General features: G+C 32.9%; 1 protein-coding gene across 4 annotated transcripts in view; it reads left to right on the plus strand.

Annotated features, from left to right (window-relative positions):
- Nucleotides 1-24,021, plus strand: part of SI (sucrase-isomaltase) — a 155,231-nt gene that overhangs the window by 128,920 nt on the left and 2,290 nt on the right. For all 4 annotated transcript variants that reach the window (XM_053903663.1, XM_053903664.1, XM_053903666.1 and 1 more), the window contains 12 exons: nucleotides 267-354; nucleotides 1,327-1,465; nucleotides 8,990-9,123; nucleotides 10,703-10,737; nucleotides 10,823-10,939; nucleotides 13,790-13,938; nucleotides 15,902-15,986; nucleotides 16,071-16,127; nucleotides 16,726-16,850; nucleotides 18,803-18,891; nucleotides 22,813-22,862; nucleotides 23,112-23,279. In XM_053903663.1, the coding sequence (XP_053759638.1) occupies nucleotides 267-354; nucleotides 1,327-1,465; nucleotides 8,990-9,123; nucleotides 10,703-10,737; nucleotides 10,823-10,939; nucleotides 13,790-13,938; nucleotides 15,902-15,986; nucleotides 16,071-16,127; nucleotides 16,726-16,850; nucleotides 18,803-18,891; nucleotides 22,813-22,862; nucleotides 23,112-23,279 (1,236 nt within the window). The remainder of the gene's footprint in view (nucleotides 1-266; nucleotides 355-1,326; nucleotides 1,466-8,989; nucleotides 9,124-10,702; nucleotides 10,738-10,822; nucleotides 10,940-13,789; nucleotides 13,939-15,901; nucleotides 15,987-16,070; nucleotides 16,128-16,725; nucleotides 16,851-18,802; nucleotides 18,892-22,812; nucleotides 22,863-23,111; nucleotides 23,280-24,021) is intronic.

Here is a 24,021-nt window from a genome sequence, read left to right on the forward strand (position 1 = left end):
CTAAAAAACAATTCACTTTTTTATGTGTATTATATGTACAGAGAAGAGTAAGACATTTTATGTTTTACAAAGGAGTCATGAAATGTGAAAGAGAAACACTGAGCTAAACTAACTCTTTAATATTGAGATGTCTTATATTTTTGCTTTAGAACGGTAAATGTGCCGTTACTCAAACATGCTGCTTTAATTTATTGGTTTTCTGAATTAGTTCCTTTAAGAATATATGCTCTACTTTATTTTTTGTTTACTTTTCTCTCTTTTTTTAGGATATGAATGAACCATCCAGTTTTGTACATGGAACAGTTACTAATCAATGCAGAAATAAAGAGTTAAATTATCCACCTTATGTCCCAGGTACAATTTTGTTGCTACACTTTTGATGTTATTGCTATTTATTAATCGGGTTTATATACTTTATGATGTAGGGAACTGGATTCACATTCCCAATTCACACTACCCATCTACACATTGACTCACATCACACCTCAACCCATTCCCAATACTATTTAACATTATTTTGAAAAAAAAATCAAGAAACGTATTTTATTTATATGTACACATTCCTATGCATGTTTGAAATTGTTACTTTGATTTTCTTAAGAACCTTCCCAGATTGGAAAATTGTCAGTATTCCTCAAGATTAAAAAAAAAAACACTTTTAAAAGATTTATTTCTAAATTGTTGTTTATTAGGAAAAAATGAAACAATACTAACAGTACTTCTTTGGTTGTCCCTGACCCAGGAGAGAAGGGTCCAGTTGCTCTCAGAGTTTTGCCATCACTTTAGATATCAAAAGTTTACGAAGTTTACTCTTATGTAGGCAGTAAACTTCGTAAACTTTTGATATCTAAAGTGATGGCAAAACTCTGAAAAAAATGCATCATTAGCTGAGAAAAAGTGTATCAAAGAATAATGTTGTTATTGCATTGCCTGGTTCTTAACCCCAGGGCTTCATGTTACTGAATGGATTTTTTATCAAAATCTATTTAATCAATATGTCTCATCTGAGTGCATAAAATATTGTAGGCATTTAGGAGTATGCTTATCTTTCAGGGTTTTATTCATTCATGTTAATTCATAATATTTGTGTTGCTGAATACAGTAAATTTTTTCACAGATTTTTCAGTTACAGGTATAAGTGCAGCTATAATTACAGATTATTTTTCACTTTAATTAGCAGAGACAAAGTGTACAAATGATTAAAAAACAATATTATTTTAAAACAATGGTTAATATTTTTGCCAAAAGAATATATAGCTATTATTTAGACATTCAAATATAGGGTAATTTATAATATATTAATATTTTCCCATTGGTTCTCCCCAGAAATCACAAAAAGAACAAATGGATTACATTTCAGAACTATGTGTATGGAAACTGAACAGATTCTTAGTGATGGATCATCCGTTTTGCATTATGATGTTCACAATCTATATGGATGGTCACAAATGAAACCTACCTATGAGTAAGTGGTGTTTATAATTATCTTTTTTGACTCTTTATTATCTTTTAGATTAATGTTCCCTACTTTCAGAGTTCTTCCCTGCTGACCTTTTCTGGTAGCAATTTCTTACCCAATGTTCTCTGTAACTTACTTGGTCCTTTATGACACTTAGAATTATTATGTGTCTCAGGGCACCTGGGTGGCTCAGTTGGTTGGGCATCAGACTTTGGCTCAGGTCATGATCTCCCAATTTGTGGGTTTGAGCCCCGCATTGGGCTCTGTGATGACAGCTCAGAGCCTGGAGCCTGCTTCCGATTCTGTGTCTCCTCTCTCTCTGCCCCTCCCCTGCTCATGCTCAGGGGGCCTCTCTCTCTCTCAAAAATAAACATTAAAAGAAATTTAAAAAAAAAGAATTATTATGTGTGTCTCTCTCTGTCTCTCTGTCTGTCTCTCTCTTTCTCTCTTCATCTGTATCATTTATCATTGCTTTAAATTTTCATCCTATTCCAAAAGGTATCCTAAACAATGTTATTTTGATCTTTCCTAGCTCATAGTGGCAGTGCCTAACAAATAATTGGTATGCAATAAATAGTTGTGAATGTATAAATGAGTAAATAATGTATAGTTTGATGTCATTAATTAAGGCATTAAAGATAGGGTAAATCATGGGGCACCTGGGTGGCTCAGTCGGTTGAGCGTCTGACTTCTGCTCGGGTCAAGAGCTCACAGTTGACGAGTTCAAGCCCAGTGTCGAGCTCTGCGCTGACAGCTCAGAGCCTGGAGCCTGCTTCGGAGTCTGTGTCTCCCTCTCTTTCTGCCTCTCCCCTGCTCATGCTATGTCTCTTTCTGTCCCAAAAATAAAGATAAACATTAAAAATAAATAAATAAATAAATAAATAAATAAATAAATAAATAAGTAAGTAAGTTAGGGTAAATCAGTTAAGTCCAATATTAGCAAATTAGAATATGTATAAGTGAACTTTATTTAATGTCCACATTAAACAAACATTTATATGAGGCCGGTGATAATGGAACACAAACCATCCTTTGAATATCAAGTCTTTATTAGCACTGTCCAATAAGACTTTTTGTAATGATAGAAATGTTTTATAATTCTGAGTTGTCCAAAATGGTATATGCTAGCCATATAAGGCTGTTGAACAATATGGCTACTGTGACTCAGGAAAGGAATTTTAAGTTTTATTTAATTTTAATAAATTTAAATTTAAATTAGTCCCATGTGGCTAATGTGCACCATACTACACAGTGCAGTTCTAGGTCACTGGCTCTTAATTACACAGTATATCACCTGGAGATTTTTAATAAATGTATTGATTTAATTGGTTAGTACTACAGCCTAAGATCTGAATAAAAAAAATAATAATGATTATTTATTTTTGAGAGTGAGATAGACAGAACATGAGCAGGGGAGGGGCAGAGAGAGAGGGAGACACAGAATCTGAAGCATGCTCCAGGCTCTGAGCTGTCAACACAGAACCGGATGCAGGGCTCGAACTCACAAACCATGACCTGAGCTGAAGTCAGACACTCAACTGACTGAGACACCCAGGTGTCCCTTAAGATCTGAATTTTAAAGAATTTTCCCAGGTAGTACCAATGTGCATCTAGATTTGAAAAACACAGCTCTAGTATATAACTGTAGTTGGTAAAACACATTGAAAAGCATTTTGGAGTAAAGAGTATGAGTAATATTTCTTCACTTAGTGAAACATGCTTATCTTATTTGTAGCACCAAACTTTTTCAACCAGGTAGAGGTGAATTGTTTAAGATATTATTACATGAATGAACTACCACATATTTGTTCACCAAATTCCAATGTAGTGACACTAAAATCATGTAGAAAGACTAGGAAATGTCATTTTTAAGAGTAAACAAGTTGGTCTTTACAATGCTTTTTTAAAATTTTTTTTAATGCTTTTATTCATTTTTGGAGAGACAGAGAGAGAGACAGACTGTGAGTGGAGGAGAGGCAGAGAGAGAGGGAGACACAGAGTCCCAAGCAGACTCCAGGCTCTGAGCTGTCAGCACAGAGCCTGATGTGGGGCCTGAACTCATGAGCTGTGAAATCATGACCTGACCCAAAGTCAGACACTTAACTGACTGAGCCACCCAGGAGCCCCTACGATGCTTTTTTATTGGAACAAATGCTTCTTTAGATTAACCTTACTGGACATAATTTTGGAACACATTTATCCTCACTTTTTAATCTTCAGCTGACCTCATTTTATCATAAAGTAAAGATATTAATAAGAACAAAAATATTGAGAATTCACTGATAATCCTGTTGGCAAAACTTACACATTTTGAGATCAAACTATGTAGTTTAAAGGAAATTGAAAAAAAAATTATTCACTGAGGTAGTGAATTGAACTTGGGAACACGTTTTATGGTTCCTAACACACTGGAAGATGCTTAGTAAATTTAGAGACATGCAGGTAAATTTTTAAATAGTTGATATTCAAAGGTAATTAGGGATATTGAAAGTACATTTTACTCTTAAATAGCAAACATTATGAGGAAGAGATCAATACAATCTTCCAAAGAACATTTTGTGATTTAAAGACATTATACATTTCTTGGGCGCCTGGGTGGCTCAGTCGGTTGAGTGACCAACTTTGGCTCAGGCCATGATCTCGCAGTTTGTGAGTTCGAGCCCCGCATCGGGCTCTGTGCTGACAGCTCAGAGCCTGGAGCCTACTTCACATTCTATGTCTCCCCCTCTCTCTACCTCTCCCCTGCTCATGCTCTGTGTCTCTCTGTCTCTCGATAATAAATAAATGTTAAAAATAATTAAAAAAAAAAAGACATTATACATTTCTTTAAAGTGTTAGTTCATAAAATTTTCAGTAAATGTTTCATTTGTTATTTAAATTAAGCAGATTAATAAATTTTAAATGTTGAGTTAAATAGCTCAGTTTACACATACCCATAGACTTTTCATATGTTTTAGATACTTTCTTAATATTTATTTTTTGCAGTAATATTAGAAAAAAAATATTGAACTCTCCTTCAGAAATTTTAGAGATTAAATATAGTCAAATTTTTAAAGACCTTGACAAATGTAAAAGGATGCTATAAGTAAATTATATTTACACTGAAGCAAAGGATGGATAGTAAAGACTTTTTATTTACCATTGGAGGAGAGTGAAAGGATTAAAACAATGCGTTTCTTTATGTTATCCAGACTGTAGCATTTTATTGTTTCCTTTTTTGATTCATTTTGTGTCTTTCAAAAATGGTACACATTTGACATTCAACTAGTTCTTGCTACTGTGCTCTTCACTAAACATGTCACAAACAAGCAAAGCAAGGAAAGAATACAATGAGGGGATTCAGAAACAGAAGATAAATAATCAGCTTGAGAAATTGTAAAGGGTCTTAGAGGAAGGACCTTGGCTACCAGTTGCAAATGAAAAGTTTCATATGTAAATGCCATACAAAAACTTTCAGTCTTCAATAGATCTCTCTTATTATTTAAAATTCAATCTTGCACTGAAACAAGCAAAGTCTATGCTTCAAATGTATAAATAAATACACTTTAAAAACTACCTCAAAGTGTGTGTTCGTATTTGAGAGAATTATTCAATGATTATATGACTATATATTTCATATTTTCAACTTCAATAAATACCTGGAATGATGTTAGAGATTACTACATTTTTTTTCATTAGAAAGGATACAGAAAAATCAAAATCTTCTGTCTCCTTTTGGAAATTCAGGTGGTGTTAAAGATACAATTTTTAAATAAATGCCACAGATTTTTGTAATCATAATTTAGAATGGAGTAAAAATCAATAATTGCAAGTTATTTTTTTAGGTATTTCTATAGACTGGGTTAAATGGCAAATTACAACATCATATTCTACTTCTTTCTATGTTTAATGTATCTAACTGGAAAAATAAAGGTGCTTTTTTGGGAGGATTATGTACTATAGGAAGTGGCTTCTTGTAAATTATTTTTTAACAAAAAATAAGGTTGGTAGATAAAAACAAACACAATATAGCTCGCCCTTCCAATAATTTTGACATTTTCTTGTTTACAACTGTAAGTTTCTGTTAATTAGCTATTAGTCATTGGAATAGATACTGGACATATGTCTCTTAGACATTAATTTCTGATTAATATGGCTGAGCTGAACATTGATGTAGCTGGTGTCAATGCTTATTTAAAAAATTGAGATCTGGGGCACCTGGGTGGCTCAGTAGTCTGAGCTCTTAATTTCAGCTTGGGTCACGATACCAGATCTCATGGTTCAAGCCCCAAGGCTCACTGACAGTGTGGAGCCTGCTTGGAAGTCTCTCTCTCTGCCCCTCCCTCACTCATGCAGGCTCTCTCCCTCTCAAAGTAAATAAATAAACTTTAAAAAAAAAATTGAGATCTGAATCCATAAAGCTATTTCCATGGTTTAGCCCTTCACATTATCTTCTCAATTACGGAAATTTCAAATTTAAATTTTATTATACACTCAAAAACAATGGAAATATTTCAGAAATGGGTACATTACTATTTCTAATGGATATTAAATATATAATACTGAATTATTTGCTTTCTAAAAAGTAATTCAATAAAATATCTTTAGTTTTCAATGAATTTGTTTAAATAAATATTGAGAAAAATACTCCTGCAATAACTTTATTTACTCTAAGCAACACTGGTCAATATTCTAAAATAATTTAATGCCACCCAGAGACAGAAGTATCTGGAGTATAGTTATCAATTGATTTCATCAGTAATTAAAACAATAGCCAATTGAATAATTTCAAATTATTATCTTTAGTACCCATGGTGAAAATAAATATATTCATTTTGAAGATTTAAAATATATTTAAAAGTTTCAATTTAATATTTTCCTTTCACATTATCCACTTTTGTAATATATATCATATATATTACATGTATATACAATGTATGTATGGATATATACATATATTGTATATAATATATATTAAAAATCATTTTTAAGAAGGCTTAATTATATATTCTATGCAATATAATATAATGTAATATAATATAATGTAATAATATAATATAAATACTAAAACTCATTTTTTAAGAAAGATTTTTTCCCAGTAACTTAAGATATATTTAGAAGTTTTTAAATCCTTTTCAAAAAAGTGCTCATGTAGGTGACTAAAAACATACAATAAAAATATTTCCATAACACAACATTGCAATCCTTTGTATTAGCTAAATTTTTCAAAATCAAGCGGTAACAAAGGACAAACTGTCCTACAGGTGAAAGTGTTTTTTTTTAAATTGAGCTAAATTCATTATGACTAAACCATTTTTAAAATTAGAACATGTCAAAAATATTTGGAAAATATTTATAGTGATGGGATTTTAAATTATATATTTAGTGGCAGCAAGTATTTCCCAAAGTTTTGTTCTCAATTCATTGAAGGGTTACAGAGAAGATTCTTCTAATGTAAGAAGTTAACTCTTCCTTAGGAGAAAATTATTATAAAAATACCCAATGCAGAATTTTTCTCAGTCAGATATCTAATAAGGCATATGCTCAGTTATTGATTTAAAGCCTAAGTAAATAATTTTTGCAAAAGTAAGACATATAGCAGAAAAAAAGAAATTCTTTAAGAATATATATTTCTTGAATGTTAAAAATTGGGGACAGTTCTATCCCTTTAGATAATTTTTTTATTAGTTAAATGAAATCAATTTTGTTTTCAAATTAATTAAAATTAGAATATATATTTCACATATATTTTTAGATTGATCATATGATATTTTATTCTCTACATCAATAATCATTCATTTTTTTTAAGTTTATGTATTTTGAGAGAGAGAGAGAGAGAGAGAGCCCACGGGGGAGGGGCAGAGAGAGAGAGAGAGAGAGAGAGAGAGATGGAGAAACCCAACCCAGGCAGTCTCCACATTGTCAGCACAGAGCCTGACACAGGGTTTAAACTCAAGAACCATGAGATCATGACCTGAGCCAAAATCAAGAGTCAGTTGCTTAACTGACTGAGCCACCCATGTGCCCCAGTAATCAGTCATTTCTTGTGAAATGTCAGCAAATATATGTAATGTATGTTAAATATATTAATGTACCTACATAGACTTGATCCTTTATATTTATTATAGAATATTAAGCACTGAAGATGATTTTCTTATTGATCTTTGTAAAGATGAACATACATACAAGTAGGAAATTTTAACTTAGCAAATACAATATGGTGTTTATTATTAACAGATAGTTCAATGTATCATATGTCCATTGAAAACACTTTCAGTTTTCTGTAACTTTGATTGGAGAAATTCATTAATCCAAAAACTTCTTGAGTTACTATTATATGCTAAGACTGTATTAGGTGTAAAAAGTACAAAGAAGATTAAGACATTATCTTTAACATCAGGAATTTCAGGGTCTCATTAAAGAAACTTTATATATGAAGCAATCAGTACAAACACTGTGATCCATGCTGTAATAAGAAAATGATTGGAAAGTCTGCCTAATTAGGTATTTGAAGAATTTTTTTCCTGAAATAGTTCTATTCATATGCAGTTGATTTCAAATAATATAAAAATAAACATTTTACTTCCAATTAATAGTGGAAAATTTTTCGGGGCATCTGGGTGACTCAGCTGGTTGAGCATCATACTCTTGATTTTTGCTCAGGTCATGATCCCAGGGTTGTAGGATCCAGTTCCTCATCAGGCTCCAGGCTGAACGTGGAATCTGCTTAAGATTCTCCTGCTCTCTCCCTCTGCTGCCTCTTCCTCACTCACTCTCTCTCAAAAAAATAATAGTAGAATTTTTTTTCTACCTTAGATGCTCTTATAGTATCACACACAGAGAGAGAGAAAGATGCATATAATGTAAAATAATACATTATTATATTATTTTTAGCACTAGAATATGTTTCAAAATGAATAGTAAATCATTAAAGTCACTGTTCCAAGACTGAGGAGGGGAGAGAACAAAAAGAAATATAATGTAATTTGTAAAATTCATTCTCTTGAGATATGGCTTGGATAGATTCTGTGCTTGAAATAAAACAACTACTTTTATTTTCACCACCCAAAATTTCACTCCCTTTAATCTACCCTCTAAAACAGGGAATACTATAGCAAAGATTCTCTGTTGAGTAATGTGGAGATTAAGTGTTGACAAGCTATAATTGAGAAGGGTTGGAGCAATCAATAGTTAGAGCATATTCAAGAGAACATATTTAAGTAGAATTAAATGAATTCATTCAGAAAACTTAAGATATAATTAGTTACCTGATTTGATAACTTCAATAGTTGACTTAACTTGTATTCATTGAACAAATAAAGGCCACTTAGGCATGTCAGTCTGATAAATGTTGGAAGGGAAGAAAAATGTCCTTTATGTCTATGAGAATTTTATAGTATAATGAAAGAAGACTCACTTATAAATCTAGTTGTAATAAGAGATAACAAAGACACCATAAAAAACACATCTTTTTAATGAAGTGCTCATAAGTAGAAATATCTGAAAAATACCTCATGTAAGAACTCATAGATACTTCTCCATCTATATTAGTGCATTGCAGAAGACAACTGGCAAAAGAGGAATTGTCATTTCTCGTTCAACATATCCTACTGGTGGACAATGGGGAGGACACTGGCTTGGAGACAACTATGCACAGTGGGACAATCTGGACAAATCAATCATTGGTATGTGAGTCACCATCTTTATCATTACTCCTTTGCGTTTTCTGTTAAGTATTCACTTTTTCTGGTAATAGTTTATATACCTTATAAGTCCTTCTCAGAAACATGCTTTTCACATCATATTTTATGGCAAATAGCATCATGAAAATGTAGTGTGCCAGAAAGTAGGAGCTGGGATGCTTTCTAGAAACTAATGATATCCAAATAGTTTATTCTGAGACAGTAATTTCATCCCTTTTGCTCTCAGTTTCCCAGGAAAAGGGCAGGAGCTTGGAAAATAACATGTGGAGCTAAGAATAGAAATGGGTTGAAATTCTAGATTCTAGGGAATAAGAATCACTCATAGATGCTAAAGAATGAAACATTTCTAACCAAATTTTGAAAGAGTGTTTTGACAATTGTTAGGTAAATAAGATATTATCATTTTAAAGGGGAAATTGATATTTTTCATTTCAGATCTAGTCTTAAAAGTCCTATACTGTTTATATTAGGATTCAAGGAAACAATGTTACTACTTTAAAAGAAGAGCTGGGATATCACATGAATCCTATTTTATTGAAGTGATCTCAGAGGATTGTATTTAATGAGGATAATTCTTATTTGTTTGTTTTTTTCCAAATAATGAGGCCTATGGTTAAATAATTACATAGATAGCCTTTTATATTACATTATATTATATTATATTATATTATATTATATTATATTATATTATTTTCTAAATCATCATCTACATAGCAACCAAACAGATCACTCCTGTACCTCTAGCTTATAGCTCTACTTTTCCTCCTTTCTGAACGAAATTACTAGCCTGACTTCTTTTTATTTATTTTTTAATGTTTTATGTTTATTTTTTAGAGAAAGAGCATGAGTGGGGAAGGGACAGAGAGAGAGGAAGACACATAATCTGAAGCAGACTCCAGGCTCTGAACTGTCAGCACAGAGCCCAACATGAGGCTTGAATTCACAGTGAGATCATGACCTGAGCCGAAGTTGGATGCTTAACTGACTGAGGCACCCAGGCACCCCAGTTTTAAAAACTGAAACCAAGGTGGTGCCTGGGTGGCTCAGTTGATTAAATGGCCAACTCTTGGTTCCAGCTCAGGTCATGATCTCACAGGTCCCAAGTTTGAGCCTGACATTGAGCTCTGCGCTGACAGTACAGAGCCTGCTTGAGATTCTCTCCTTCCCTCTCTCTCTCTGTCCCTCCCCTTCTCATGGTCTCCCTCTCTCTCTCTCTCAAAATAAATAAATAAACAAACTTAAAAAAATAAAATTAATATTAAAAATGAAACTGCTTCCGTAACTTCTTCCAAACTGAGACAGAAACACTGCCATTTTATTCTCATGTGCTCTAAATATACCATCTTGAAAGTGACAAAGAAGCATAGTGTCTTATTTTTACATCATTAACATTATAACAGCATGAATATTTTAAGAGGAAATGATAGGTGTATTAAAAATCTGAATAATGTTTCATTAGATTAGAGGTTATTAGAAATGGAACATCTTAACAAATCAAATCATCAAATATCAAAATATATGATGTAGTATCTTTCTAAATTTTTCCTGATTTTTTTTTTAGGTATGATGGAATTTAGTCTCTTTGGAATCTCATATGTAAGTAACTGTATTTCTTTTATCTTCATAACTTATAAATTTTAAGAAAAAAAACATTGAAATTAAATGTAACAATATATTTTAGACTGGTGCAGATATCTGTGGTTTCTTCAACAACTCAGAGTATGAGCTCTGTGCCCGCTGGATGCAACTTGGAGCATTTTACCCATACTCAAGAAATCACAACATTGCATTTACTAGGGTATGTAATGACTGCATGTGCTTTCATTCCTTTCCTCCTAACCTTAGAAGTTTTGAATAGAACTCCTCCTGCCTGGCTGATTTCTAGCGCTTGCTTTGAATGAACTTCTTTACATTTACTGAGGACATCAGAGCCCATCACTTTGAGAATTTTCTGTTTTGGGTTACTCTTCTTTCTACTTTAGGGTTTAGAACTTGGTTAGCTGGCATACTTACTGCTGTTCTATATACTTTTAGAATAGCCAGGGAGGGGAAAAAAAAAACTGCTTCTGTATGTAACTTCTTCCAAACTGAGACAGAACAATAAAAAAAATCAGCTTCAAAGTAAATTACAAGTGAAAACTCCTTGGAAATACTAGTATCAGTGCATGAAAATGAGCAGATTTAAAAGGCAAATGTTAAGAAAATGAGTTGAAAATTTGAGAAAAAAAAGGAAAAGGGAATTAAGAGCTAATTCTTGTGTGGTGGCACAATTCTGCACTTTACTAAATTGTCTGAAGGAAATGTTTGTATAAGAGGGGTGACAGTATTAAAAATTATGGAAAAGTATGAACAATTAAAGGCAATATCTAAGAGCTTAATTTTGTGATATTGACTTTAGTGAAGAAGTGTAGCGGAAAGATGAATTATCAAAAGTAACTCGTGGAAGAGTTGTAGACAGAGCTGCTCTTTGAAGGATGGGTTCTAGCAGTAGTAACTGAATGGTGAATCTCATCAGGTGCTGTGAAATCTTTGTGTCCCTCCTGGGAAATTTTAGTTAGAATAGAGGAGATTTATTTTAGAAAATAAAAATCTATACAAGGATAGAAGGCAGTATGGGACCACATTTTGGAAGAATTTGAAAGTTGGGCAATAACAACATAACTTGATGAAATAGGAATATTTTAACAGGAAAACTTACTGTCAGTAATGCAATTTAGAAAGCTGTAATATTGGAAGAGTGGGATGAATCAAAAGCCTGGACAGGGATTTATTCAATAAGTATTTATTAGGAGGCCACTATTTAATATTTACAATGTCCCTGCTCTATGATTCATAAATTGTAGGCAGGATAGAGATAATAGACAATTATGTGTGTGTGTATGTATATATGTATAATCAGGTATAAATAAATGCATATAAAGAAAAGATAGTGCAAGCTAAAGTGACAGCAAATTGGGGGATTCTGTTTTAGAAGGGGTACCTATGAAGGTCCCTCTTGAATAAAGTGACTTAAGCATTAGAGTGGAGACTTTAGTGGGGCACAAAAACCAAAAGCAATATAAGGATATGGGGGGCAGGGAGAATTTCAGACAGAGGGAGTCAGTGAAAGACTCCAAGGTGGAATTTTGGAGAAGATGAAATAGAGGAGGAGGAAAAGACTGAAGAAGTATTTCTCAATAAAAATCTGCAGAACAGAAAGCTCAACTTAAGTTTAATTTTGAGGTAGCACAATTAAATTTAGAATTCATGGTTTAGGGACATCTGGGTGGCTCAGTCGGTTAACCACCCGACTTCAGCTCAGGTCATGATCTCACCGCTTGCGAGTTTGAGCCCCATATCGGACTCTGTGCTGACAGCTCGGATCCTGGAGCCTGGAGCCTGCTTCAGATTCTGTGTCTCCAACTCACTCTCTGTCCCTCCCCCCCAACTAATGCTCTGTCTCACCTTCAAAAATAAATAAACATTAACTTTTTTTTTAATGTATAGTTTAGACTTAAATGCTTGTATATCAGCTTGTTAAAACTGAAATAACATCAGTTAAGTTAGCAAGCAACAGATAGGATCTTTGCGTCTTTCTTACTTGACTTTGGAACTTGTAAGGATAGAATCTTATAGCTTAATTCTTGGACCTTTTTACTTTCAAGGTTTTGCCTCTTCTGACATTTTTACATATACAAACACCCAGTCATCATTCAAGCTTTCTAATCTAAAGCTCATTAATCTACATCAAGCTTACTGAAATCTAAAAAAGTTGGAATCTTTATAGATATGGCCAGCTCTTAAGGACCCTCTTTGTCTGCTGAAAAATATAAACATATTGCCCCCTAGAGTTATGTGGCAGCCTTGTTTGTTCCCCAGCACACATTAAAATATAAAATACTAATCGCCTTCACTATTATTTTTTGACCAGTAAGTGCAACAACATTTCTTAACAGGCTTTTAATCTTTCCAGTATCAACTTTAGTCTTTTTACCTGGAGTGTGTATTCCAGAGTATATCTGGGCATGTTGTTCTTCCTTATCCAGCATTAATTAGGTCCTTTCTTTCTGCTATCTTAATTCTTTAATATCATAACTTATCCATTTCTCAGGAGAACACATAATGTGGGGGTCACCATGATAGGTTCTGGGTATCTCTGTTTATTCCAATCCACTTTTTAAAAATTTGTTAATGTTTATTTTTAAGAGAGAGAGAGAGAGAGACAGCACAAACCGGAGAGGAGCAGAGAGAGGAGACAGAGGATCCTAAGCAGGTTCTGTGCAGATGCAGATGCTTAACCCACTGAACCAGTCAGGCACCCCTGTTTCAACCCACTTTTATACAGCATTTCATTTATTTTCTAGTCTTTTCACCCTGATTATCATTATGTTGTCATCTATTCAAATTGAACTGTTCTTTACGTATGTTCACCTAAACTAAATCAAGCTATGGGTATAATTTGCATTTTTCTTATTGAAATAGTAATATTATGTTCTTTCTCCATCATATGATAGTAATATTATTGCATAAGGTTTTTGGTAAGAAAGTATATAACACATGGCAATGAATGAATATTATTTTCTAGTTTTCATTCTCTAAATATGTATCTGAAAATTATGATTTAAACCAGGACAAATGCTTATGACTATTTCATTCTGCTTTGTTTCAGAGACAAGATCCTGCTTCCTGGAATGAAACTTTTTCTGAAATGTCAAAGAATATTCTAAATATTAGATACACTTTATTACCCTATTTCTATACACAGATGCATGAAATTCATGCTCATGGTGGCACTGTTATTCGACCCCTTCTGCATGAGTAAGTGCACATTTTATTTCCTGCCAAAAAGAAATGGGTTTCATTTAATTTACTCAATAATCTCTCATAGTATAGAATATTTGAAACTGGAAACTTTTTCATTGTTATTTTAGTATGTATTATCAGTTAATAAACATTTACATAAATAAGTCTATTGATAATCAGGATGTTATTAAAAATGAAACATTAATCAGTTATTAAAAAGTAATAATACTTAGAAATAACTACTGTACACCTAGAGTTAATTTAGATTTACATTCTTATTGTATTGTATTACATTTACAATACTTATTGTATATGTATTACATATATATATATATATGGTGTGTGTATATATATATATATACATATATATATATATATACACACACCTTACTGAAGAAAACCATCTCACCTCATCTTGGACGTGTATTATAGAATACCCTAGAATAGTTCTAACATTCTTCCTAGAAAATTGTTTTGGATTCACTTCTTCTTATATTTTTTAATGTTTATTTATTTTTGAGGAAGAGAGAAAGAGACAGAGGGTGAACAGGGGGAGGGGCAGAGAGAGGAAGACCCAGAATCTAAAGCAGGCTCCAGGCTCTGAGCTGTCAGCACAGAGCCTGATGTAGGGCTCGAACTCCTGGACCATGAGATCATGACCTGAGCCAAAGTCATACGCTTAACCGACTGAGCCACCCAGGTGCCCTAGGATTCACTTCTTAAAGCTCAAACTGATATATGATTAAATCTTGAAATCTATTCTATGGAGCATAGTTGCATAAATTTTAGCCTGTTCTATTTTTAAGGCAAATACAAGACAATTCTGATTGCTGATGTCACAAAAACAACACAATTAAAAGTAGTACAAAAAACCTTTGAAATAATCATACTTAACTTCTTATGCACCTTATATTACCAGAGTAATTGAGTGAGGTGATTTGTTAGATTGCACAACTGATAAATCAGTAAAAATATATGGCACATGTTTACTAAAATAAATAATAATACACAAGGCAAAATGACAAAATAATAAGTTGATCAGTATGCCTTCTGTTCTCAGAATAGGGTTTTAAACAATAATAGGTATTCCTAGATTCATATCAGCCTCTAGTTACTTTATTAATGTATCTACCATAATCCATTCTTTATTTTTGATAAAATTTTATTAATATCTTGCCTCTCTTATTTCCAGACTTTCCCCTCTTGTGTTCTCCCTATTTACTTCCCAGCAGAGTCAAATTATCAGCTCTGGACTGAGTCCCCAACCAGAAACATTATTATTAACTATGCAGACTCTTGTCCTGTTGAGAACATCTGGGCCTTTGTTCCCATGGGAGGTTCATGGAGTAAATTCAGAGTCCCATTTGGCATTAATCTCAGTTTATAGTACAACAAAGCAAGACAAAAACAAAAGAACAAACAAAAATGTGCAATTCCATTTCAATTAGAGAAAAAATGTGGTTATTTAATAGTGACTATTCTCAAACTATGAAAAAGAGATTCTGGTGTTTCCAACCATTTGTATCTGAAATTCAGAAATATATTAAGTTAAATGCACCATTCAGTCGAGCTTTAAGTAGGATAAGCAAAATCTTTTTGAATTACCAAATCAAGGTTCTTAGAGCACACCTGTTTAACAATTCTCATCCAGAGTACTTACAACTTTTGCTTCCTAGTTTGTTGATCTTTTATGAGGCACAGTTAATATTTGTACCTCTATGAGTTCTCTTCAGAGGTTTCTCATTCAGCTGGTCTTATAGACATTCTCTGCATTTTGAAGTAAATTTAGTTATAATCTAGATTTACTCATAAAATAGTGTGCTAATTACTGCACATTAAATCCTAACTGATAGAATTGTTTTTGATTTGTTTATAGTTTGGTTTTCATTTCAGTCCACACAAGTCTATAGTGCAAAATGTGATTTGAATAATTATTTTATGATATTCAGATTTACTTATTTGTGAATATTTTGTCAAGGTTCTTTAATGACAAGCTAACCTGGGATATATTCAAGCAGTTCTTGTGGGGTCCAGCGTTTATGGTTACCCCTGTACTGCAACCTGTAAGTTCTATCATACATTTTTGTTCACAAAATAGTTTTGTATTTGGTTTATATGTTTTCAATGATTATATCTTTAAATTCCAGTATAGGGACACTGTAACAGGCTACGTCCCTGATGCTCGGTGGTTTGATTATCATACGGTAAGTAGTTAAGAATTCTAGGGCATTGACAAAATGGAAATGAGTAACAATTTGATCCAAGCCTTTTCTTTAGGGACATATTTGGTCTACTTTACATTTAAAAAGATTAAGATAGTTCTTGCTAATTACAGCTGAATCAAATTAACACACAGTGAAAGAGAGTTAATTTATGCCCCATTGTTTGTTATGTAGACATTGATTTATTTTACTGTATAACCATAAAGAGTGCACATTATACACACAAAGTTCATTGCCCTTTATTGAATATATGAAATTATCATTAAAGGTGATGTAGTCTTTCCAAGAATAATGTATGTGAAAAGTCAAGAATAGCTTTTGTGACTTTTCAAAACCCACACATTTTCTTCATGTGAGCATCACAAAAACAAATAGTGGTAAATTACTTTCAAAGCTATTAATAATTAAGAAGTACATGCTTTAAACAATATGATTTCCTGAATAAGTATTTGAGTTTTTATTAATTTATAAATTAAGTATATCATTTGATTTATAAAATGCAACCTCTCAAGCACCAATATTGCTGATGATTCCATTTCTTATTGCTTGTGTTCTTTCCTTCCAACCATCTCATTTCCAGGGCCAAGATATTGGTGTCAGAGGAAAATTTAATGAATTTGAAGCTCCTTTATATAAAATAAACCTACATGTCCGTGGTGGTCACATTCTACCATGTCAAGAGCCTGGTTTAAACACATTTTATAGGTAAGTGAAGTGTTTACAGAGCTCAGATTAAATTTTGAATACGTCATGCCAGAATTGTCAAGAACTGGGAAGGGGTCTGAGATTTTACCCTACTTCAAAGCTTACAAATTACTTTGTAAGTTAGTCTGCCACAGTGTCATGAATTTTGGGTAGGACACAAAGGTCTGTTTTACTCAAGGCATAACAAGAGACACAAACTTCATGTTTGCTTTTTTCTTTGCCCCCAAAGTTCCATGGGGATGACATGGAGTGGCCTATGCTGAGGCAGGTGCTACACATGTAGGAGGTTTGTGCCACAGCTAAGGAACTCCAAACCTAGGCAATCTTTTTTTTTTTTTAATTTTTTTTTAAAGTTTATTTATTTTTGAGACAGAGAGAGACAGAGCATGAATGGGGGAGGGTCACAGAGAGAAGGAGACACAGAATCCGAAACAGGCTCCAGGCTCTGAGCTGTCAGCACAGAGCCCGACGCGGGGCTCGAACCCACGGACCGTGAGATCATGACCTGAGCCGAAGTCGGACGCTTAACCGACTGAGCCACCCAGGCGCCCCGGCAATCTTTTATAATGGGCTGCAAGCAAACATGTTCATTGTTTGCTTCCAAGGGAGACTTTACCTTTGTTATTATACTGGCCAGTAAATTTTTTTAAGTTTATTTTGTGTGTGTGTGTGTGTGTGTGTGTGTGTGTGTGTGTGTGCACGTGCGTGTGTGTGTGTGTGAGAAACAGAGAGAGACAGAGAGAAAGAGAGAGAGAGAGAGAGAGAGAGAGAGAGAGAGAGAGGACCCAACCAGATTCTGCGCTGTCAGCCCAGAACCCAACGCAGGGCTTGATGTCACAAATGGTGAGATCTTGACCTGAACCAAAATGAGGAGTGGGACACTTAACCGACTGAGCCACGCAGGCGCCCTGGGCAGTAAAATTTCTTTAATTAATTTAAAAAGAACACTGCCCTATCTTCCAATACTGTTTGCTTTAAAAACATGCTTTTTTAATATTTTTCCTTTTTTCAATTTGAATTTTAGTTAACATACAATAAAATATATAGTTAACAATGTAACTCCATATATAGTTATAACAATATAACTATATATAATAATATATAAACAACTTAACAATATTAACTATAGTATTATATGTTAACTAACTAAAATTTAAATTATGTATATATTTGTATATAAATTCATGCTAAGACATGTTAACATCTTTACATGGAAAATATTAAGTTGCTGTAGAGATTTGAACGCTAGATATTTTGGATATTTTAGGGAATTTCCATGGCAGTACAACCTTCAACATTTGTGATTGGAAAAGGTAATTATACCTAAGTGTAACTGTCTGAGAAATCCTTCCTTAGCAATATGAAGCTATCAAATGAAATCACTTGTACAGTGAGCATGGAAGCAGATATTTAGTTCATAAATGGGCCTATGCAGGCACAAGCTTGGGAGGGATTGCCCATTTCAAGAATAGAACTTAAAATTTTCACACTACTCTTCACATTCTTGTTAATAATTTCCAATGATATTTCAGTGATTTATGTATGGAAATGTAAAGAAGGTTTAAATGATAATAAATAAAAATTGCTATTAATATAGTTTCATGTCTAATGGTCAGTGACAGGATTAGCAGAGAGAAAAATAAATAAATATATCAATAAATTTAACATGGTTATAACTATTATAAGTGAGGCTCTTTTCAATTTGTTACAATAGATCAAAAGACATGCATGATATTTTCTATTAAATGTGAAGGATTTTATGGTTTATATCGTTCCCAGTAACTCATCACAAAAGGAAAGTCCTTTAATTTTATTGGTCTAGAACAGTTTGTATTCCCCTTAGTTGATAATCATCTTTGTTTTCATTTGGATACTTATGTGGGCGCCATATCATAACTAAACATATGCTACTGTATAAACATTGGTTAAAATTATGTCTTTTTTTTTTTTAGTCGACAAAACTACATGAAGCTCATTGTTGCCGCAGATGCTAATCAGATGGCACAGGGATCTCTGTTTTGGGATGATGGAGAGAGTATAGGTGAGTGTTCCATTTAGTTGAAAAATGTAATTGCTGACATACATATATGTCACATTAGTTTTATGTATCTACTACTATACTTTGGAGGCTGAATGAAAGCTAATAATATTATACAAAGCTGAAATCATTTAATAATTAGCTGAACCAACTTAAAAACTTAGTGTTATAAACATTACAGACTTTTCTCTTATCCTAAATATAGTTGATCCCTATGGTAAATATCTGCATATCTAAGAGATGTGTGTGCACAGAGATTGTATATGGATCATCTTTTACTCCTGGAAGTTAGCCCATGCCATTCATGATAGACATTCCATATGTATGATGTCTGCCCAGCTGAAAAGCCATGTTCCATGTGTACGTGGTGATGCATAAAGGATGCCACTAAAACATGACATAGTCTAGAAACAAAACTCGTTTGATTTTGTATTTCATGGCTATTTTTTTGTATTCAGTATTTTTACATGAAAACTTTAAAGATTTAAACTTAGATCTATGTTTATGACTATTTCTTAAGATCAGACTGAACTGCCAAGCTTCCAGCAATGTGTGTTTTGCTGACCATTATCCTCTGAATCACTTACAGTAGGTTATTAAAAATGCAAATTCTAAGGACCACTTAATTTCCATTAATTTGGGGAGAGGCCTGGTATCACCTTCAGGTGATGATTATGCTGTTAATTAAACACTCATTGTGGATTAGGTTTACTGACTGTCATTAATAATGCCAACTCTACTAGATGGGAGATCTGAATATTCACTTAACACAATCCACATAAAAACTAACATCTGGGTGAGCCGTTGTTCTCATGGAGCAATCTAATTAAAGTATCTGTGGAAGAGAGATCTTTCAGTACTAGCAAAGACATTTATCTTGTATCTTTTTAGGTGAATCATAGTTAATATTTTTCAATATTAACAATAAGAATTATTTATTAGTAAATAAAGTACATCAGAAGATTAATATAAGAATCATATTGTAATAATCAAGACTCTTTAAAAAAACCTTTCCTAGTATTTTGTGATTTAAGGTGAAGAATCAACCACTATTAGTTAAAATCCTGTTTTTAGAGTCCTGACCTTTATTAACACAAAAACAGGGGTTGTACTAAGTTTGCAGCCTTTTTCACCTGGGTCCAGCAGGTTGTACTTTGAATTTGCCTACAGCTTCCCAGGGTTGTAAAGTTGAGTTGTGCATAATTTAAACCTTGTCTTGGAATCTTTGAATTTAACTATGTAACAAATTAAGTTAATTCCTTTGAACAGCAAAGGAGACAACGTGCCCCTTAGAAATTTTTCTGTAGCTTTACTTACCAAACTAAGATATAGATGAAAGAAGTTGATATGACCTTTACTCTATTAAAGTTTCGTGGCAGATTTTTTTTATTACTGGAAAGTAACATAATTCAGATATTTATTTCTTGATCCCTCTATATAAACATACAAAATTATTTTGGCTAATTGTATTTAGCATTTTTTGGTTATATTGCACAATCTCAGTATTTTTGTTATAATTAAGTACAAAGATTTCAGATAATCCCTTGACATTTCTTGAGTAAACAGCAACAATACACAACAGATGCTTAGAGTGTCCGGATTTAGTGGATCAGAATCTGCAAAGAAGTTTTGTCTCACAGCAAACTCATCAATCTAGTTGATAGACACTAATTTTTTTCCTCCTTTAAGTACATTCACATTTTATAATGTATTATTTTTTGCTGATATATATTTTTTACCTCAAAGAAAATCAAAGATAAAATACAGCATTTCCTCCTTTTCCATGGTTTTGCTTTCTGCCATTTTGGTTACCCACAGTCAACCGTGGCCCCGAAGCAAATGATCCTACTTCTGAAATGATCATTTCATCATGTAGGCATTTTTCATCTCACATTATCACAGCAAGGATGAATATAGCACAATAAGGCATTTTGAGAGTGAGAGAACACATTCACATAACTTTTATTATTACACCATATTGTTATAATTGTTCTATTTTTAGTTACTGTTCATCTATTACTGTTCTTAATTTATAAATTAAACTATATCAGAGGTGAGTCTTTTATAAAAAAAAAAAGCATAGTGTATACAGGGTTTGGTACTGTCTGAGGTTTCTGACATCCACTGGGGGGGCATCTTAGAATGTACCCCCTACACATAAAGGGGGACTTTTGTAAACCTCTCTTGAAACTCGTGTATATTAAGTAAATTTTGACCATGCTAACTAATAAAGTTGTAGATTAGTAAAATCTTATTTTGTCCTACTTATCTTTTTTAAAAAATGTTTATTTATTTATTTTAATAGAGTGCACGTGAGGAAGGTGCACAGGGAGTGGGGAGAGAGTCCAAGCAGGCTCTTCACTGTCAATGCAGAGCTGGACAGGGGGCTCGATCTCACGAACTGTGAGATCATGACTTGAGCTGAACTCAAGAGTTGGATGCTTAAGTGACTGAGCCACCCAGCCACCCCTGCCCTACTTATCTTAATGAAATAGATGTATTGTACTCTCGACTAACAACATATGTGGTATTTTTTTCTTATTTATGAAAAACAACAAAACTGCCCATATCTTCCTAATAGTTATCACTTCTGTGTTCTTTTACCTCATGGTTCTATAAACAATTGGTCTTAAAAACTTATGCTATATTTGTATAGTTAAAAGTTAAGACTAAAACTTTTGCCTCAGAACACATATCAAGTAATCCATGCATACATTGGTACATATAGAAAAAATGTTTTAGGCAGAACATAATTTAATTTTAGTGTAGGAAAAATTAATTGCAAACTAATTTTCAGAGAATTATTTAATCTAATGCCGGCATTTATAAGTTGGAAGAGGAAATTAAAATTTGTTACTTTTTCAATGTTTTTTTTAAGTTTATTTATTTATTTTGAGAGAGAGAGAAGGTACATGCACTCACATGTGCACCTGGGGGGAGGAGCAGAGACAGGAAGAGACAGGATCCCATGCAGGCTCCCATGCTGTCACTACAGAACCCAGAGTGGAGCTCAGACTCATAAACATGAGATCATGACCTGAGCCCAGGTCAAGAGTCAGATGCTTAACCTACAGAGCCACCCAGGCACCCCTCAATGTTATTTTGTTTCAGTCATGTATTTGTCTCCACTTTCGACTTTCTGTCTTACCCATGCTTGTTTAGTTTTACCTCTAAACACAATCTTAGAATTCAGGGAAATCTAGACTTGTTTCCAGCTTTTGTTAATAATTAGTTCATTTACTTTCAGCCATTTATTTAACTTCTCTGGGACTCACATTCCTCTTCAACCATAAGAATAATAAAATAACTTATCTTAGAGCAATGTGATAAAGTACTTAAAGTTTGATGAATAGTACTTAATTTAAGCTGTAAAATTATTTTAAAAATTGATTTTAATATGGCAAGATTATATTTTGATGAACATGGATATAAACCCTGTTTTATTATTTGTATTTCAGTAGACCTATAATAGTCTCTAACAACTGAATATGTTTCTCAAATGACACTAGAATACGTTACCATCATATTCATTTGCCTTTATACATATTATTATGTTGTCAGTCATTGAAGTGGCCCATAAGTGTCCACCACTATCACCACCCAATTCTGTTAATTCTTTTACTTCTTTCACCCTCCCAGAGGTGTTTAAAGTGATTTTAGACCTGTCACCCTTTAGTGTTACCCTCCTACATACAGATACACACACTCCTGGCCTTCTGTAGCCCTCTCTGGTGAGACTCATCCTTCATATCTTAGTCCTTCTTGGACTATATTTGAAAAAGTTCAGTAAACTTAGAGAAAAATTTGATATGTGTTGATGGTATTTGATACCCTTTATACTGGGAAAGAGAAGCAAGATATACTAGTTTTTACTATTTTTCTTCTTTGGAAATATAAATATATTACCTTTTTTTCTCTCTACAGACACCTATGAAAGAGACTTATATTTCCTGGTACAGTTTAATTTGAACAAGGTATGTATTCATGCCAGATCATTTGTATGCAATTGTGTTAAATAACATTTGAAATTTTATGCCAGATTTTATATTTATTTATATTTTCATATTTCATATTTGTTGTATAATGTATCTCATTTCAAATATGTGAGTAAATAATTTGCTATACTATGAAATCCACTGTAGTTAACAGACATAGATTTTAAAAGATTTAATTGCTTTTGAAAATGAAGGGTTTATATTACTTCTTTTTCTGTGACTTTACAGAATACCTTGACAAGCACTATATTGAAAAATGGTTACATAAACAAAAATGAAATGAGGCTTGGATTCATCAACATATGGGGGAAAGGAAAGACTTCTGTTAATGAGGTTAATCTCATATATAATGGAAATAAAGAGTCAGTTAAATTTACTCAAGAGGCAAACAACGAGGTAAGTGACAAAGGAAAACACACTTTTTAATAGAGTTTTTCAAAATGTCTATATGGATATCTTATATTTCCTATCCATCAAGAAGCATAATTATGGATACCTATGACCTTTGTTGTTTATTCATATTCATTAAACTTCCTGAACTATCACCATTATTATCATCCTTAGTAACACGTCATATGAATCAACCTAATGGAATGTATCTTACAATTCTCCTGATATAATCTAAGCAAGATAAATTTCCATTAAGCCTCTAAATCAGTTGTCCCTATATGGTAAAGTGCCTTAAAATTTAATTTTTTTTTTCAAATATAAAATGTCTACATTTAAACATTTAATACATCTTAGATAAAATATATTTGGAAATCCTTGCAAGATGTGTCTGTTGGCACTCATGAATAATTTGACACACAGGTGTATGAGGATATGGTTCATATGTTAAATAAGGTATCAGGATTTTTATGTTATAGTCCATTGTTGCCAGTAATTAGTTTTTTACATTGAACAAATAATTTTAAGTCTTTTTTTCTTTCAAGTTAAATAAGAATATGCAAGTGAACAATCTCTTAAGCTCCTTCCGATTTAAATTCTGGAATCTATGTTCTGAAAAGGTAGATTCCAAAGTGCATATATTCTAGAAAACAGCTAACTGTCATAAATGATCCAAGTATAAGGCTATGTCTGCACTGCTAAAACTGTGTGTGTGTGTGTGTGTGTGTGTGTGTGTGTGTGTGTGTGTGTA

The sequence above is a fragment of the Panthera pardus genome, unplaced genomic scaffold (assembly GCF_024362965.1).
Source record: "Panthera pardus isolate Hobbes unplaced genomic scaffold, ASM2436296v1 HiC_scaffold_16, whole genome shotgun sequence".
Lineage (NCBI taxonomy): Eukaryota > Metazoa > Chordata > Mammalia > Carnivora > Felidae > Panthera > Panthera pardus.